General features: G+C 31.5%; 1 protein-coding gene across 2 annotated transcripts; it reads left to right on the top strand.

The window, feature by feature from the left end:
- The first annotated feature begins 11,059 nt into the window (after positions 1-11,059).
- On the top strand, positions 11,060-16,744 carry LOC131636198 (M phase phosphoprotein 10-like). 2 transcript variants are annotated; one of them, XM_058906852.1, is made up of 13 exons: positions 11,060-11,756; positions 11,893-11,978; positions 13,258-13,438; positions 13,546-13,653; positions 13,759-13,896; positions 14,823-14,891; positions 14,989-15,030; positions 15,160-15,228; positions 15,405-15,476; positions 15,571-15,624; positions 15,708-15,849; positions 16,070-16,147; positions 16,503-16,744. In XM_058906852.1, exons 1-13 carry the CDS (start codon positions 11,148-11,150, stop codon positions 16,505-16,507), a joined length of 1,653 nt encoding a protein of 550 aa, XP_058762835.1. In that variant the 5' UTR covers positions 11,060-11,147; the 3' UTR covers positions 16,508-16,744. The 2 variants fall into 2 exon arrangements, with proteins under 2 accessions (XP_058762835.1, XP_058762827.1); XM_058906844.1 differs by having other exon boundaries at positions 11,061-11,756; positions 13,543-13,653.
- The last annotated feature ends 4,258 nt before the right edge of the window (positions 16,745-21,002 follow it).

The following is a 21,002-nucleotide window of genomic DNA, read 5'->3' as shown; positions in this document are numbered from 1 at the left end:
AACAAATAAGATCGAGTGTTTTAAAAATAATTCAAGCCACAACTCAAAACACCATTTGAGTATACAAATTATTTGATTAGCTTCACTGTACTCGAAACGGCACCGAAATCCGGCTTACGGTTTAAAAGTTACACATTTTTAAACTTTTCAAAACGACCTGTCGCAACAACTAACAGCACGCGGCGCCACACACATTCGCGGCGCGGAACGAATCGGAACAACGCCTTCGCGGCGCAACCAAGGTTTCGCGGCGCGGAACGAGAAGAAACTACGCCTTCGCGGCGCGGCCATACTCTCGCGGCGCGTACTGAGCACAACAAAAACTTCCTGGCCTTCTGCCAAGCAGTTCGCGGCGCCAACTCCTGGACGCGGCGCCAACTGGCGATTTCCAGCGCTCCGAATAGCAGAAAACAGCCTGCGATTTCGTCCCTCTTTCACCGAATCACTACCAAACCAAACTCACTCCAACCAGATTTCGCATACAGTGAAATAACACATATTATAACACATTTATAATACATTCAACCATCCAATTATCACCACACACGATCAATACAATTCATTATAAATCAATTCCCCCAAAAACCTAACATTTCTACAACCTAGGCATAACCCAATTGATCCGAATAACACGATCAAATTCTATCATACTACCTATAATCCCATAATAGAAGATAAACGGAAGAGTCCCCCCTTACCTGAAGGTTGATTCTTCGCTCTTCTTCGCGTCGCACTTCTTCGCTCTTCTCCTCTTTTCACGTTCAGACTTCTTTTCCCAAAACGCTGTAATTCTCTCTATTCCACAACTCCTTCTATTTTATGAAAATAAGCTTATCATTAGTAATGGGCTTCACCACTGACACCCCCCCTTCTACTACACGCGACCCTGGCCCATTAGCCTCATTATTTCCATTATTCTCAGTTAACTCAAATAATTCTAATATTTAATCCAAAAATTAATTAAATTAAATAAAGAATTTTATGGGGTGTTACAATTCTCAACCAAGCTATGTGACATTTTAGACTGGGTCACTTATCTCATGAGAGGCTCTCTAAAATGTCTCAATTGTACCCTTAAATTGTGAATGATAATAAAGATATTTGTGACTTTTGTCACAGTCAGGCAAAAGAAGTCTCCTTATAATTTAAGTTGTTCTAAAGCTAGTTAAAGGATGATATGTGTTTAGGACTGCCATTGTTTGAGCTTTTTGTTAGGGTTCTGTAGGTGCTGTTTTGATATATGTTTTTTAGGTAAGTGAACTGAACACTACAAGCTATACACACACACAGTTGGTAAATAAGACCAAGGTGACAAGTGACTTATTTTTGGATTAAAAGCAAAATAAGAAGTTACTGGGATTCAAAGCATGTACTCTGAATTAGTTTACCCCTCGATTATCTTGCAATATCGATGAGCAAACTAATTTGAAACATAAATTGAAGTTGCTGGGATTACCTGAATTAGTTTACTCCTCGATTTTCTCGCAAAACCGACATATTAGTTTGTTCATTTTAAAAAGAAACATAATAACATGTTAAGGTATTATATTTATACCTCAATGTTTTGTTACGTGAGGTGAAAATATTGTCATAAAATATATTATTGTAGTAGTGACTGAGTGAAGCAACCTGATTCCAGCTGATTATAAAGGTTCTCCCTTGGTGCTTAAAAGCATCGTCCTCTGGCACATTCCCCAAATCAACCATTATTATGTGCGGACCGACAACAATGACATACCTGTAAGGAGCAAGAGAGTCGACAACCAACCCTAGAAAGAAAAGATAAGCGGAGAGCATTAAGAAGGTGAAAGAAGCTTTGGGGGGGGGGGGTAAAATCCTCTTTTAATAAGGAAATCAGTCAAAAATCAACAATCCAGATCCAAAGACAACAAGTTCACTGTCCCATCAAACATATCGAAGAGCCGAAAACACTCAAGTACCCTAAGTAGGAGAATCATTCTTCGACATGCATACCTAGGGTGATGTGTTGGGAGTAGAGCTAAACATTTCAATAATAAGAGATTATGCATCAATTGATCATAATAACAAAAAATATACTTGAAAGTTAAAGTTTAGATAATTGATTTTGAATAACATATTATTGTTCCAATTTTTTTAATTAAATTAAGAGTACAATTTTATGAATATATTTATATAAAAAATATTAAAAAATATTAATTAAAAAAGTGAGAAAAAATATGTATCATCTTATCATCTTTTCTTACATATGCGCCAAAAATTTAAGTTAATTAAGTAATTCACTTATTCAGTATTTAGTTATTTTTTATCCGCGTAAAATATTTTACACTGTCAATTAATTAAAACTATTAATTTGTTTGAAATTTTTTATTTTTATTTTTATTTATTTAAAAAAATTCATCTCATTTAAAGAATTCAAAAATTGCAAAACATCAACGATTTGTTTAAACTATTTTAAAGTTAATTAAGCAATCTCACTTATTTTGAATTAATTTTATTTAATTATTTTATTTATTATTTGTTTTATTTATATTAAAAATTAATGTAAAATCGAAGTCCATACTTGAATACTCAACCTAATGTCGCTCGGTCCAATTAGGGAATAAAAATACATCACATTAATTTAAAGAATCACCGTCTAATAATGTTTAGATGTTTCTTAGAGCATACATATCGGCTGACACATAGGCGTTTCTACACATTTACTAAGACTGTTGTTTTCAAATACTTGGATAATCGAGGGAAAAAATGTTACTACGTTTGAGCACGCTCTCATATTTAACCACGCTCTTTAACTGGCATTTAGTGCAACGTGTAGAAAGTCAATGGTAATATCATTAATGCAACGACTAGAAATAATAAGAAGCCAATATATATTAATTTCAAATTGAACCTTGGAGTATTTGACAATATATGCAACGGTAATAATTTCACAACGGTAATAATTTTTAACATAAAAGTAGTCACTCATTTTATTACAAATTTGATTCACAACTAGTTTAATTTTCAACTATTTATTTTAGGGTTAATACTACTTTACCCCCCCTGCCATATATGCGAGATTCGGTTTACCCCCCTCTAAAAAAAATTTATTGGACAAACCTTGCAAAATAAAGATTCCATCAAATTTGACCCTGATCAATTTTTTTGACCAAGATTCTTAGAATCTTGCCTACATGGCATTTTTTGGTAGTGCTGACTGTACAGCACATAAGCAATGTGGCACAGTCAGCACTGCCACGTGGAATTTAATTTATTTTTTTTAAAATTTTTTATTGATTTTTTAAATTTTTTTTGTTGATTTTTTTAAATTTTTTTTTAAAAAAAATTAATATTTTTTTTGTTGATTTTCTTTAATTTTTTTTTATTATTTTTTTAAAAAAATATTTGACAGTACCTGCGGATTTACATACGAATTTGACAATACCCGCGAATTTACCTACGGATTTAAAAATACCTGCGGATTCACCTACGGATTTGACAATACCTGCGGATTTACCTACAAATTTGACAATACCTGGGGATTTACCTTTAAAAATACCTGCGAATTTGACAATACCTGCGAATTTACCTGCGGATTTACCTACAAATTTGACGATACCTGGGGATTTACCTTTAAAAATACCTGCGAATTTGACAATACCTGCGGATTTACCTGAGAATTTACCTGCGGATTTACCTACGAATTTGACAATACCTGCGAATTTACCTACGGATTTAAAAATACCTGCGGATTTACCTACGGATTTGACAATACCTGCGGATTTACATACGAATTTACTTGCGGATTTACCTTTAAAAATATATGCAGATTTACCTGCGAATTTGACAATACCTGCGGATTTACCTACGGATTTGAAAATACCTGCGAATTTATATATAATAAAAATAAATTTTAAATAATAATTAAAAAAATTGGAAAAAAATATTAAATTTTAAAAAAATAAAATAAAAAAAATCAATAAAATTTTTTTAAAAAAAAAATTAAAAAAAATCAATAAAAAAATTTAAAAAAAAAATTTAAAAAAAAAATTCCACGTGGCAGTGCTGACTGTGCCACATTGCTTATGTGATGTACAGTCAGCACTACCAAAAATGCCATGTAGGCAAGATTCTAAGAATCTTGGCCAAAAAAATTGATCAGGGTCAAATTTGATCGAATCTTTGTTTTGCAAGGTTTGTCCAATAAATTTTTTTTAGAGGGGGGTAAACCGAATCTCGCCTATATGGCAGGGGGTAAAGTAGTATTAACCCTTTATTTTATATCATTTTATTTTTTTTCTTCTTACACATCCATTTGTCAATGTATCCCAATCAACACAACTCTTGGTCTAATTTTATGCAAAATGGTGGTATTCCTCCTTCTATTCCAAATCAACAAAGCAATTCATACATCGGAAACGTACCTCTTATCTCATATTCACACCATAACCCAAATTTTCAAAACTCTCATTTTATCCCAAATTCACAAAATAATCCACACTTTGGAAATTACTCATATCATACACCACCTTATCCATATCAATATCAACAATTTACATCTCAACCAACTAACCCCATTATTCCTCATGTGGCTCAAATAAGCAGCAGTGGCGTGCAATCAAATGATCAAGAACATGAAACACAATAATTTTGCACTCAAGGTAGCGTATAAACTATTAACCTTGGTGAAGAAGTTGCATCTGCACCGGTTGCGAAAACGCCTAAACAAAGGTTCCAACAAAAAGAGGATGAAGTTTTCATTCAATCATGACTCAATATTTCAAAGGATTTAATTGTTGGGGTTGATAAAAAAGAGATAGTTTTTGGAATAGGATTTGCGAAGCTTACAACAAGTATCATGACACCAATTACAAAGAGAGAAAACCGATGGCACTTAAAGGTCGATGACACACAATTAATCCATCTGTTCAAAAGTTTGTTGGATGCTACAAATAAGCCGTGTCTACACAACAAAGTGGGAGCTCCGAGAGCAATATCATGCAAGCTGCATATAAAATTTATTTCCAAGATGAAGGTGAAAAGTTTATATTTGAGGTTGCATGGAGATTATTGAAAGATGAACCTAAATGGCTCGCAGGTTCATCAGAATCTTTTACAAAAAGAACAAAGAATTCAGCTTCAGGAGCATATTCTTCATCTTCCAATCCACCGACACTAACGAGTAGCGAATACAATCCACCATCACATACTTTGTCACGTCGTCCAATCGGTCAAAAGGCAACCAAAATGAAAGAGAAGGAAAAGTTTGTGGAAATGTCTACTACTGCTAATGTCAAATATGATTCTTTGAAAGATGACTTCGAAAAAAATTGATTTGATGTCAACGTTTGCACGAGACTATGCACGTATTGAGGGTGAAAAAGTCGAGATAAAAATAAAAAGGTTGATGCAAAGATTAAGAAGGCTGAGAGTGCGGAGGAAAGATTGAAGATGAATGATCTGCAAATACTCTCAAAAGATGCATCAAATATGGATACAAGACAACTACAAGCTCATGAAATATTGTGCGACATGATTAGAGAAAAATATGAAATTAATTAGTATGATTATGTATTGTAGGCATAATTAGTATGAGTATGTATTTTGAACTTAATTGATATGGACTTAATTAGTATGATTACATATTTTTAAATTTTGATTATTCAAAGTAGCCGTTATTCAAACTAGTCGTTATTCAAACAAGTCGCTAGTCGAACTAGTCATTATTCAAACTAGTCGTTATTCAAACTAGTCGTTATTCAAACTAGTCGTTATTCAAAGTCAAACTAGCTGTTATAAACTAGTCTTATAAATATCATTAACATGCACACTAAGCTTCATAGTATTTCTCAACCTTTTTCATTCTCTAGAATTTGTTATCATTTTCCACTCAATATCAAACTTCTTTTCACATGGATCCTTCCAATCCTTCACATATCACAAAAATGTTCATGGATTATATGAATGATGATATGGATGAAGAACTTGTGAGGTGTTAAGTGCCAAATTGTAGTTATTTTGTGTATGTAAATAGTGGCACTTATCGACGCTTTTTGCTCCGTTTGAATAATTTCCCATTTTTGTGTAATTACGTTTACTTTACGAATACTTGTATTTTCATACACTTTTATACCGTTTGATAGTTTTGTTGTATTTTTATAGGTATTCTTGCGTTTTCGGAGCCTTGAAGAATAAAGTGTTGAAGACACGGCTGCGAGAGCAAAAAGGAAATAATTCTGCTGTTCTGGTGCAGCGCGCTCTTTGAGGTTGAAGAACAAAAGCTAGCAGAAGATTGGGCGCGTCACGCGGTTTTTAGGGCGCTTCGCGCGATAGGGCGGTTTGGTACATAAGTGAGAGCGCGCTACGCGCGCTGGAGGGCGCGTCGCGCGCTGTGCGTAAATCAGTTTTGTATAAATAGCTTAGAACAAATTTTTCTAGTTTTTTTATCATCTCTTCTTTTACAAGTTGAGCTCTGATCCATTTTTGGTAGTTTAGAGGTTTAGGAAACACCATTGGATGCTACATCATGTGGATTGATCGTGGATTTGTCTCGATTTCATTGTGACGGTGAGAGTTTCTGATTCATCTTCTTTCTTCCCTATGTTTCATTCCAATGGTGGGGTTTGTATGTATATTTTTCCTCTCTTGTATGTATATTTGTCGATCTTGGGATCGTTTATATATTTGCTTTACAAATCATCATTGTTGTTGTTCTTGATCTTTTTGCTTAAATGCTTTGGATTTGTGTTGTTGCAGACATGGACACCATAGATCTTGATTAGGAATGATAACTGTTAGTTTCTGGATTGCATAAATGGATTTAGGACTAATAATCGTAATGGGTATCGAGTCTAATGCCTCCGTGTTGTTTGTGTCAGTGGAGAAATCGCTGATGTGAATAGTACGGTTGAGCTTTCGTTGGTGTTGCATACATGGACACCGATGTGGCATCTCGAATGATGCCCGGTGATTTTGATGCGTATTGTGAGTGTCGAGCGATAAGATATTCAGATTTAAGTATTAGACGGGTAGAACGAAATACAATTCCATAACTCTTTCTCTTAGACTATTGAGATTGTTTATCTGCTTTTATTTACTTTTCCAGCATTTACCTTTCCGCACCCAAATCATGAAACTTAGAACGCGAGATAGTCGAACGGCAGTTCTTCTCACCAATCTCTGTGGACACGATAATTCCCGGATAAATATTTCCAAAACTTTTGTTGCTTGCCGCTTTACCGCCTCAACATGAGGTTGTTTATGGAAGAAGGAGCCTCGAGCTCTAAAAGGCCTGCACTTCAAAGAAGGAATATATAGAGGAATCGTGAAGAGGGACATGATCGATTATTTAATGATTATTTTTCACAAAATCCAGTATACACAAATGAGCAGTTTCGTCAAAGGTAACAAATGCATAAACATGAGTTTCTTCGTATTGTTGAAGCTCTTGGTCAGCATGATGAGTATTTTTGAATGATGGTTGATGCAACCGGTAGGTCAAGTATCTCACCATTACAAAAATGCACTGATATTATCCGTATGTCGGCATATGGAACATCACTAGTGAAACCACAACACTAAAATGTGTTTATAAGTTTACAAGATGGGTGATCAACATCTTTGGGGCACGATATTTGCGAAGGCCAAACGTTGAAGACATTGAACACCTAGTGCGAATGTGAGAGGCACGAGGATTTCCAGGTATGTTAGGGAGCATTGATTGCATTGAGAATGAAAAAATTATCCAGTTGCATTGAAAGGGCGGTATGTTCGAGGCGATCATGGGAAACTAATTGTTATGCTTGAAGCAGTGGCTTCAAAAGACTTGTGGGTTTGTCATGCATTCTTTAGGGTAGTGGGTTCAAACAACGATATTAATGTGTTGAACCAATCAAATGTCTTCAATGATGTTTTGAAAGGACGAGCTCCCGAGGTTCACTATATAATCAATCATACTGAATACAACAAGGGTTATTATCTGTCAGATGATATTTATCCTAAATGGGCCACATTTGTGAAAAGTATTCCGATGCCACAAGCGGATAAGAGAAAATTGTTTGCCCAACATCAAGAAGCCAAAAGAAAGGATATTGAACGAGCATTTAGAGTTCTCCAATCTCGATTTGCGATCATACGTAACCCAACACGATTGTAGTACTTAGACACAATTCAACACATAATGAATACATGCATAATATTACACAACATGATTGTTGAAGATGAACGTTTCACATATGGTGGAAAATTTGATTTTTCTTATGATCATTTGAGCAATGACGCGACAACATTGCCGAATGATTCTAATATTGATTTTCAAGAGTTCCTACGTAAAAGATTTGATGTTCGTGATAAACAAATTCATCGACACTTTTAACAAGACTTGATAGAACATATATGACAACGTTATGGGCAGGAGAATAGTAACAATTGAAACATGTTTTAAATATATCATTTTCTTGTATTTTATGCTAGTAATTTATTTTAATGTTTATGTTTTTTTAATGTATTTTCTAAGTAATTTATTTTAACGTTTATGTTTTTTAACGTATTTGTTAGTAAATTATTTGTGTCATGTATTATGTTTTTTAATATATATATATATATATATATATATATATACTTATTTATTTATTTAAATTTTATTTATTTTAAATGTATTTTGACATATTTGAATTAAATTGTTTGAATTATATATTTTTAGTAATATAAAAGTGAAATATATTGTAAGATTTGGTGAGACCCATTTTAAAATTTTGATGGGTTGTATGAATATTTAAAAAGTGTAATTGAGTTGTTTAGAAAATGTGAAAGTGTAATATAGTATAAAATATTAAATAGGTCCTATTTAAAGAACTAGAGATGGCAAGCAGACTCAAACCCGCGAGGCCCATCCGCACCCGAATCTGAGTCAACGGGTGAAAATTCGAATTGTCTGGGTTTGAGTTCGGGTTCGGGTGCCACCCGATATTTCGGGTGCGGGTTTGGGTAGTGTGAAACCCACATCTGAAACCCGAAATCACTCCGCTTATATATATATATATATATATATATATATATATATATATATATATATATTGTGGAAAGTTATCGGAAAATTGTATGAAAAATGTATTTTATGTATTTTGTTGCGGGTTCGGGTTTGGGTGAAAAAAATCCGAACTCAACAGGTGTGGACGTGGATGTTATTTTGTCACCCGAACAACTTTTGGATTTGGGTTCGAGTGCTGATTTCGAATATGAATTTGGGTAGTGTAAAACTTGCACCCGACACGACCCGCTGTCTATAAAAAACTCATAAGAGGATGATGGATGTGGTCATGTGGATTAGATGCTCTTAAATATTTTAAGTTAAAAAACCAACACTAGATTAAAAAAGTTTTTTATATTTACTAGATTAATCTATTTAAGTTGTATAAAGAAATTGAATTTCAAAATTGTTTGTGAAAGAGTATTCAAAAATAAAAAAACTAAGTTGGGGTTTCACTCTTAATATAAACTAGTCAGAGACCCGTGCTTCCGCACGGGTGATTTTTTTCCTGGTGTAGTATTTTTGTAATGATATGAATAATATAAATAAAAGGAATTATAAGCAATATGCATAATTAAAAAGAATTGTTTTATTTGAATAGAGTTAGAGTTTTATTGATTGCTCTGTTATACTCCCAATTCTTTGAAAACCTAATATCCATAGGAATCGTTTTGAAATTTGAAAATAAATACTTTAGTTTTCAAATAAAAGTCATTATTGTTTAAAATAAAATAGGCATTGTATTGAAATTGGCCCTTAAGATTAAACATTATTATCTTATTCATGTGCTAATTTTGTGTGTAATAAAGAACCATATAAAAAAGGACATGTGCTAATTTTGTGTGTAATAAAGAACCATATAAAAAAGGACATGTGAGTTGGAGAAAAAAAATAAAATTTTAACAAATGCAAATGTAAAATTTTAAATATAAATTAAAAATATGAAATAATTTACTTAATTGTAAATTTAACAATAATTATATAGAAAACAATGATCCACAAAAAAATGTTTAAGATAGGTTAGGAACACAATAGCAAAATTGGGTCAGGTAATTTAATAATTGACGGTCCAACTAAATGAAAAATGATCATATAAATTCAATTATATTAAATAATCATATAAAAAATACTATAAGATGGAGATAATAAAAATGAAATATTAACATTTAAAAATAAAAATTATCTCTCAATTAATAGTAATTGTTGATTAAAATAAAATAGCTACTATGTTGATAATGACCCGTGAAATAAAAAAATAATTTGATGCGATATAAAATATATTTAAAAACAAATGTAAAATAAACAATAATCATGGAAATTTAATTGTATTAAATAATGATAAAAAATCGTGAGATGGAGAAAAAAATAAAAAAAATATATTATCTCTCAAATAAAGACAATGATTGATTAAAATAAAATAGACATTATGTTGATAGTGACCCGTGAGATAATAAATAAATAAATAGAGAAAAAAATTAAAATGGAAGTAAGAAAGTGTGAAAAAATGTGAGAGAAATTTGAAATTTTAATTAAGATAGAGAAAATGTGTAATGATCGATTAAAAAAAATTAAATATTGAGTTGATAATGGCCTGTGAAATAATTAAATATTTCTGGGAATAATAATTAAATGATTGATTATTAATATTTTTTGCGATAATAGATAAATGTTGAAAAATTAAAATGAAAGTATGGAAAAATGAAATGCGAAAGAAATTTGAAATTTTTTAGTAAGATTAAAATTTAAAAATAGATTATTAATATTTTTTGTGATAATAAATAAATTAAGAAAAATTAAAATGAAAGTAAGAAAGTGTGGGAAAATGAAATGTAAAAGAAATTTAAATATGACTTCCATCAAGATTAAAAAAGTTTTTTATATTTACTAGATTAATCTATTTAAGTTGTATAAAGAAATTGAATTTCAAAATTGTTTGTGAAAGAGTATTCAAAAATAAAAAAACTAAGTTGGGGTTTCACTCTTAATATAAAAGTTTGTAACATAAATAAGAAAATAAATAAAGATTTTATTTGTTCCAAAAAAAAGTAAATAAATAAGGAGTTTGAAACGCAGAGTTTAATCCGGCAAATTATCGCGGAACTAAAACCCTAAACCCTCCTTATACCTGAAAGGAGAGAGAGATACAGAACACCAATTTATGGCGAGCGTTAACGATTCCGGCGTGGAAGCCCTACGGCTCCTGAAAGAAGTAGAACCACCTTCGTTGCTTGTACCGAATTCAACGGTATCGGAAACTGCTCGTGCTGCATCCAAATACCTATTCTCTTCTCTCAGACCCTTCTCCCTCAAATCGCCACTGGACCAACTCCTTGTTGACGGCTACGATGCTGAGCAGATTTGGCATCAAATTGATCTCCAATCACAGCCGCTATTGTCCACTCTTCGCCGCCGATTGAATCAGTTGGCCAAAAACCCTGAAGAAATTGCGGAGCTGAAGAAGGTTCCTTCGGATGTTGCTAACAAGGCGGAGCCAAAGGAGCAAGACCAGTGGGGAGAAGAATTTGACGGTTTTGATGAGGAATTGGATGAAGCTGATGAAGACGAGGATGATTTTGAAGAAACTGAAGGAGAAGGAGAAGAAGACGACGAGGATGATGAGGAAGAAGAGAAAGGTGAAGGTGGTGGGATTGGAGATAAATTTCTGAAAATAGATGAATTGAATGATTATTTACAGAAAGAGGAAGATAATTATGAGAAGGGTGAGGAGGGAGATCAAGACAGTGAAGCTGATGATGACCTCGAGAAGGTAAAATTCATTGATCTTTGCTGGGTTATTATTGGACACTTTTTTTCATCATATGTCATATTGATATGGTTCAATGCTTGTTAAGTTGTTATTTCCATATTTCTGGTTTTGAGACACTTTCATTATATTTATATAGGCCGGTGAGTTTGAGATTGATGAGGATGAGGATGATAATGATGAAGAAGATGTAGAAGATGTAGAAGCAGAAGCCATATATGCAAGGTATTTATATATTTAGTTTCCCACAAACGAACACAAAATATATTTGAATGTTGATTTCAAGCTTGCAACTTAATCAATGCTGTAAACTGCTTCACTCCAGTTTAACTACCTATACATGCCTTTAAAAAAGTTGAAAGCTATCCATATGGTTGTTTTTGATCGAATGTGGTGTTATGGCAATGGAAAATGCCAATGTTTTTTTTTCTCAGTTTGTTTGGAATAAAACTTAAACAACATGCTGTAAGTTGATCTAGTTGGAATTCGATTCCCCGAAAGTGTCTAATTTTTAAGGTGCTCTAGTCTCAAGTATGTTTGGAGCAGAACCAGAACCGCCGAGGGTTATAGTTACGAAAACACTAGTCCATTATAGTTAACAAATTCAATGACTCAAATTACCATAATCTGGTGTAAGAGTTATTGTCTTCTATCTTCCACGTAACATTGCTTTCATAGCTAACTCTAACTAGTCTAGTTAGACAGGAGTCAGCAGCCAATGAAATTGAAAGCTATCCTCCACTGTCAAAGGATCCATCAGCATATCCTAAAAAATCAAGAAAATAGAATGATGATTGAAGTAATTATCAAGTTAAGGAATAAAGAATATTTATGGCGTTTAAAGTTTAAACTAATATTGAATATACCTAAAAGACTTTCAAATACAATAAAATCCCTTCTTTCTTCTATGTCCCATGTTCAAACAATGATACAAGCTGATAAGTCACTACTTACCAATATTGAGTGTTAAAATTACTTAAACCTTATTAATATTTTATAACAATATCATCAGTTTGATCGATGTAGCTGGTACCACTCTGATGAAAGACTTTTGTCTTTATTATTGTAATTATTTAATCTCTATTACAGGTTGAAAAAACTGAAGGAAATCAAGTTGACAACTGTTTGTCATTTACTTTTAATGTCCAAGCTTTGTAGAAATCAAAGAGCTTGTGATAGTGTTTATATTGTTATTATTTTTCCTCTAGTTTTGAATTTCTTTTCTAGCTTCTTTTTTCTTGAGTACTGTATTTAAGTGGTATTTCCTCTTTCTTTAAGCTTAACGATATTTATTTTACTACTATTTATTTATTATTCTGTATGTTGTGTGCTGTGGGGAAATATTTGCTTATGTATTATTCGTGTAAATGTTAACTCCAGCCATATGTTATGAAACTGGCTGGATGCCACTGCATAATTATATAACTCCTTGGAATTTATTATTTATTTAGATGTTTTAATTGTATCTGTATGTGGGGTTTATTTTTTCATTTGCTGCTTTCAGGTACGATGACTTCTTTGGAGGTAAAAAAGAAAAGGGCTCAAAAAGAAAAGAACAATTGCGCTCAAAAAGAGAAGAACAATTGTTTGAGAATAAAAAAGAAAAGGGCTCAAAAAGAAAAGAACAATTGCTTGAAAAAACTGAAGATTTTGATGTTGAAGATGACATGGAATCTGATGAACAGGTATTTCGGTGTGTCTCAGTGTTTATACACACATGATTGTGATGTGAAGATGTTTATTTTTAAAACTAAAATTTCATGTTATGTTATTTTACTCGTGTATGTAGAAGACAAGGACTGCTTCTACCCATGAAAAGCAGCTGGAAAAAATTCAATCAAACATAAAACTGATGGAGAAAGCTAACATAGAGCCAAAAACTTGGACTATGCTGGGCGAGGTAATATCACATTCCCCTTTTTTGTATCTGTCCTTTTATAAGTTACATATGTAGAACATTTCTGTTAATCAGTTATTGTATTCTTCTATATTGATTTTATAACAGGTAACTGCTGCAAAGAGACCCGTGAATAGTGCTTTGGAAGTTGATCTTGACTTTCAGCATAACGTGAGACCTCCTCCTGTAATCACTGAGGACATGAATTCTTCAATAGAGGAAATGATCAAGAAAAGGATTATTGAGGTAAGTTATGGTTCCATGATGACATGATTTAGGCTTCTACCATAATGCATTGTGTTACCCTTGTTATTTACACAAGTGTGGAAACTATATATGTATGACATCATGTTAAATTTCTATTTCTATACAAAATTGGGTGTCAGTAGAATCTGTGTCCTATTACTAGAAAATGGGTAAAAGGGAGATAATCAAAACTATGACAGCTCTTGAAGGATCTGATTAAAATCCAACCCTGCTCTTTAAGGGTCTGATAAAATCTAACTCTCCATATTAGATACTGTGGAGTGTTTGGTCACTCATGTCCTGCACAACTTCTGGTATATGCTCTTCTTCACATATGCCTGATGCGTTAAAATATTCGTCAACCTTGAATAGCTATCCACAAGCATCTTCTTCTTCAATCTCTAAACCTTTCATGATGAGCTCATCAAGAATAAGTAGTGGATCCCTCATTTTTGTTGGATTTTAAACCGTTTTTGTATTCAATGGAGCTGTGACACCAACAATAGTATGTGGTATCATATTGTCGGAAATGAGAGAAAAGAACAATGGCAGCTCTTTAACGGGTTTGCCGACCTCCCAAGGTCAAAAGGCCCTAAATCACCCCATTACCAAGATGCTCATTCACTAACCCCCTTTCAATTTATAGGAAACATAATATTTAGTTATTCTAATTAACCTGCCTAATTAATTTGTGAAAACTAGCAATATAGTTATCAGGGTGTTAGTATAATTATATCATTAGTACTATCAAGTTATGCAAGAGACCCGTGCATAACATGCACAAACAAAGAACACATTATGTATTAATATAATTATAGCATTACTAGCAAGTTATGCAAGAGACCCATGCAAACATGCTCAAACAAAGAACACACTATCTGTTGTTTCTTATTTATGTACATGTTTCTTTCTGCGTGTTTCTTTAGGGGAGATTTGATGATGTCCAAAGAGCTCCTAAATTGTCATCGAAAGTGCCTCGGGAAGTCAAAGAATTGGTAAGCCTTGTTTAACTGAATAAATAGAATTTGAAGTTCAACTCACTAGCTATATTTTATGTTACTAATTTGTGTAAAACATTTCCATGTAATGCAGGATGATAATAAAAGCAAGCAGGGTCTTGCAGAGATTTATGAGGTTCGTATTTCTTGACTGTGTTCAATACTGCAAATTGTATTTGACCTCCAGTTCCTTATCATACATTTTGTTTTTTTTTTTGTTTTGGTGTGATTTTCCTCAAATGTTTTCTGTTATTTGATTTTACAGCAAGAATATGTTCAGAAGATTGACCCCACTTCTGCTCCATTGTCAGCCAATGATAAACTAAAAAATCAGGTACAACACTTAATTTCTTTGTTTCATTTCTACCACTGTTTAATCTCTTCATCTTTTGGTTGTGTTTTATTTCTTATGTACTTGTAGTATCCTTGGAGTGGCTCTCAATCAGGCTGTGTAGTTAGCCTTTTTGAATTTTGCTACACACTTAATATTGTGCCTTTACTTGTGATCAGGCTAGCATCCTCTTTAAAAAGATCAGTTTGAAACTGGACGCCCTTTCTCATTTCAGCAATGCTCCAAAACCTGTATGACATTAACATTCCTATCTTCTCTCAATATACAATATGTTCAAACATCTAATTTTTTTGTTTTTTTATTTTCCTTAAATGAATTTCACAGGTTATAGAGGACATGTCTTTTCAAACCAATGTACCTGCTCTGGCAATGGAAGAAGTAAAAAGCTATTCTTTTCTCAAAATTATGTTTCTGCATCTACTTTACAGTTACTTACAATGCACTTTACTTTCTATGTGTAGATTGCTCCTGTGGCTGTTTCAGATGCTGCTATGCTAGCCCCTGAGGAGGTTTTTGATGGTAAGGGTGATGTTAAAGAAGAAGCAGAACTTACACAGGCAGAAAGGAAAAGGAGGAGAGCTAATAAGAAAAGAAAATTTAAAGGTACGATTGGTTAGACAAAGGAAGTATCTGCTTGATGTCTAGCCTGTGGCGGCATATTGATTATGGTCTTCAATACTTCCAGACATGTTTTTATGCAAAGTTGCATAGCATATTTATGCTAATTATATGAGGAATATTACGCAGCATTTTCTTCATAGCACTCAGGCAAGATCTCTTCATTCACTTTCCATTATTAATAAACAAACTTTTATGGTTTCAGCCGAGGCAGTAAAAAGGTCAGAAAAGAAGGCAAAGTCAGAAAAGAAGCCTGACAATGCAATTTCTGGACAAGTTAACGGTAGTTTCTGTATATACCCTTTCTTATTGAACATAAGAAATGCCACATTAATTTCATTCTGTTAAATTTGTCACATGTTAATTTCTTTTGGTTATCAATCACATTTTGTAAAGAAAATAAAGCAACTGTTGTATTCTGAATTCTTAAATGCAGTCACACTATTGCCTGAACATGACTGTTTACTTTTAGCACGAGGTTGGGAGGGTCATGTTAGTTGTCAGAGTACAACTCCTCTATGTTTGGATATGATGTGGATACAAACTGTTGAATAAGTCTAGCTTGATGGTATAGTATAAAGAATGTTTCTAAATATAATATTGCAGCTTCTTACCTTAATCTTCCTGGATCTTTGCAGGCTAAGACCATGTCATATTTCACTGAAGTAGCTACGGAAGCTGCATAGTCAACAATGTTAAGTTCACTGGAATTCCGTGGCATGAGAAAGTAAAATAGAAAGGGTGGATTTTTGGGAGTCAACCATGACAAATGAGTAGTTAGAATGCTCTCTATGTTGGCTGTTTCCGTTCCTATAATTTATAGTTAGTATCAAAGTATTGGTAGGAAATTCACTGTTTATTGATACTTACTGCCACCAAAGATTACAAGTTTATAGCAGCTACTTTACTCTGCAAGTTTTGTATTCTTTAATTTTATTCTTAGTTGATTTGTATTATTTTTAGTAGTAGCTTTGCTGGAAAAGCATTGTAGCTGCCTCAATTTCCTTCCCCACTTATTTATTTATAAGAAATTCTGGTAAAAAAAATAAAGTTTAACATTATGTTAAAATAATGCTCTACACAGTGAGGTATCAATAATTTTGTCTGGAGGAATATGGAGACAAGGGTGAAGATATTAATGTTGCTTTCTAATGCAATCAGATCAATATATCTTTTGTCAATGATACCAATGATAAATAAATTTGATATAATTATAAAAATTATTTTGAAAGTTTAAATTATTATTGATACTAAAATTGTAGCATAAACTATTATCCAAATATACAATAAAAATCAAATGAATAATTTAGTATTGAATTTAGTTGTAGCTTGTATTTCATATTTGCTTTATTATAAAATAATGTAAGTTCTTGCTCCTACGAGATATCTGGCACATTAGTAAAAAAGTTTAGTTTCTGAAGAGTTTTTATTGTGTTGTTTCACTTTGATGCAAGTTTCTTCATAAAAATTAATCCTATTTATTTAAGATACTGTCAGAATTTAAATGCAGAGTTCTCCTAATTGAATTTTGATTCAAAATTGTTATACTATTCCATTATATTAGTCCAAATTTTTTTGGTTGTAAAGAATTCTTTATTATATATTCTTTTTGTCACATAATAGGTGTTATATTTCTTATTTTTATTTGTTTTAAATTATTTGTTCTTTAAATACTCACATGATATTTATTATTTCTTTCCTCTAGATTACCTTTATTGTATTTTTAATCATGTAACTACTCCATTATCTATTATTAATAAGAATATTTGAATAAATGACATTCATTTTATCATTTAAATCAACAAAATCAATCATTATCTTAAAAAATGTGAAAATCTCAAAGAAAACACCTATTATAAAATGGAGAGGGTATTAACAATAATAAGGATATTTGAATAAATGACATCCGTTTTATCATTTAAATCAACAAAATCAATCATTATCTTAAAAAATGTGAAAATCTCAAAGAAAACACCTATTATGAGATGGAGAGTGTATTAACAATCACATCGAGTTAATGATCTAAAACTACTTATGTAAAATTATTCTAATTTGTCGGTGTACCAATTTTTTTTATTTTTTCTTGTTAACTTTTAAAATTAAAAATTAAAAACCAAAACCTCTAAAATATGGTTTAGTTTTTAAAACTATTAAATAAAGAATAATTTTTAAAAAGAATTTTTTAAAATTAAGCTACAAAACATGTTTTCAAATTTTAAAAACAAAAACAATTTTACAAAACCAAATCAAACATACCCTTAAATTTAAAATTATCGTTATTCATTTTATAAAACAACTAAATAAATACTTATACATTAGAATTTTTTTTTGGCAATAACTAGGTATTACAAAAAATAGGGTTAATACCTATTTTCCCCCCTGCCATATAGGCGACATTTGAAAAACCCCCCTGCAAAAAAAAAAGTTGCAAGAATTCCCCTAACATTTGAAGATTCTCTCATTTTAAACCTTCGTCAGATCCAGTCATCCAAAATGACTACGTGGCATGTATTTTTTTGATTTTTTTAATTGTTTCTAATGACGTGGATGTCCAGGTGGCTTTTTATTTTATTTATTTATTAATTTTAATGCCACATGTATTTTATTTTGTTTTTATTTTTTGAACATGTTAAAAATTTGTTGGAGGTAGGAATTGAACCCACTCCCTTCCACTACAAGATGTGGTACCTAACCACTAGACTGCAAGTTCAAAGCTGATATATGTTTACATTTAATTATTCTTATAGTATTCAACTTATTATTTGCATTTAATTAATAATTATATACAACTAATTATATACAAGTTATATTAATTTAATTTAGTTTATATTTTCTAATTAATATTAGTTTAATTTAATTTAACATTATTTTACTGTTAATGTTATATTTAAGTTAATTAATTTAATTTAATCATTTTATATTAATTTAAACAATAACGTTATATTTTTGTTATAATTATTACTATTTTAGTTTATATTTTACTGTTTTTTCATTTTTCTGTTTTTTCATTTTTGTTATATTTTAATTTAAACAATAACGTTTTTTCATTTTTGTTATATTAACGTCATTTTTTCATTTTTCTGTTTTTTTTATTTATTTTTTCTGTAATCTTTTTACTATTTAAATGTTAAATAAAAATGTATTTAATTATTAGTTTTGAGGTTATTTATTTTCTAACATACGTTTTAATTATTAAATAAAAATGTATTTAAATATTTTTTATTTAATGTTTAAACTTATTAAACAAATACAATTAAAACGTATTAAATTCAATAAAATGTATTTAAATATTAAATAAAAACATACATTTTAATTATTAAATAAAAATGTATTTAAATATTTTTTATTTAATATTTAAACTTATTAAACAAATACAATTAAAACGTATTAAATTAAATAAAATGTATTTAAATATTAAATAAAAACATACATTTTAATTATTAAATAAAAATGTATTTTAATATTTTTAATATGTATTTAAAAATGTATTTAAATATTTTTAAATTAATTAATATGTATTAATATAATTAGTTTAGTTTATTTTAATTTATTTAAATAGCTACAGGATTGGTTTAGTATATATATTATTATTATTATTATTTAACGTAAATATATTATTATTATATATAAAACATAAATATTTAACGTAAGTATAGTATATATATTATTATATATATATATATAACGTAAGTATAATATATATATATATATATATATATATACCGTAAGTATAGTATAAGAAAAATTAAAAGCAAATATATAACAAGTTTAAATATCCAGCCTAGTGGTCAGGCGAAGCATATCTTAAGTGGAAGGGGTTGGGTTCAACTCCCACCCAAGACAAATTTTTGGACATTAACATGCTTACTAAAAATTTATATAATAAAAAATGCTTACTTGGCAATAAAAAAAATAAATAAATAATATAAAAAGTCACATGGGCTATCCAGTCAACGAAAAAAATTAAAAAAATCAAAAAAATACATGCCACGTAAGCTTTTTGGATGACTGGATCTGACGAAGGTTTAAAATGAGAGAATCTTCAAATCTTAGGGGAATTCTTCCAACTTTTTTTTTTGCAGGGGGGTTTTTCAAATGTCGCCTATATGGCAGGGGGCAAAATAGGTATTAACCCATAAAATTATTTTGACAGTTGTAATTTCTTCGATATGATGTTGTGTGATTCAGTAGTTTAATTTTATGTTAAGATTTCGATTTGTTGTAACCAAGATGATTAATGAAAAAAAGTTCCGTTCAGATCTAAAAATAAATTACATAGTGTGAGTAAAATTTTTATGCTGTTGAGCTTCTAGCAAGATCGGGACAATTTTTCCGGTTGTGTCTGACTTGACGACATACACTACATTTTCTTTCTAGGTTATCAGTCGTATCCATTTCAGTTGTAATACGCTTGCTTTTGGGCGACCCTTTTTATTCCTTCGCATTTGATCGTTGTGTCAAAAAAATTCTCATTCATATGTAGGCCAATAAATAATCCTCTTTTGCTACCATTGGAAAGTTATTTTTGTATACGCTGAGCAAAGTCTCGGCCTTGTAAGCGGGAGATAGAAGTGATAATGCATATTGATGAGCATACACACATGCCGCAATGACAATGGAGCATGACATGCGAAAGACTTGATCGACCCTCGTTGTGGTCAATCGTCTCTTTGACAATGAACTTACGGTTATGATGGTCGAATCTAGTAACAATACGAGGTTATCCCAATTGGAAAGATTACGCTTCAGAATGATGTCGGATGTGAAAGAGACATGAACTCCACGTCCTACATTTTCCCGTTGCACCCGAGAGCCAAATAATGCGACACACGACTGAATATATGAGTTGGTTCAAATTGGTTACTACGTGTCAAACGTTTTTGTCCCACATGAGGTATTTGATCGACCCACGCACTTGAGCTGCGTCGTTATCGAATACACAACATTACCAACAAACATACACCTCAATAACAAACCTAACACACTTCCACCACTCAACCAAAACATCGACGCCATTGATCCACAAGCACACAACCACGTCACCATGACGAATACCGAGACCAACAAATGCCACATACTCAAACTCAACCAAGAATATATACCATACAACCAACAACCCCGTGTGGGTCCATGCACTA

This window comes from Vicia villosa, linkage group LG1 (assembly GCF_029867415.1).
Source record: "Vicia villosa cultivar HV-30 ecotype Madison, WI linkage group LG1, Vvil1.0, whole genome shotgun sequence".
Taxonomy (NCBI): Eukaryota; Viridiplantae; Streptophyta; class Magnoliopsida; order Fabales; family Fabaceae; genus Vicia; species Vicia villosa.
Note: the sequence above shows the minus strand (reverse complement) of the source record. Positions and strands in the feature narration are given on the sequence as shown.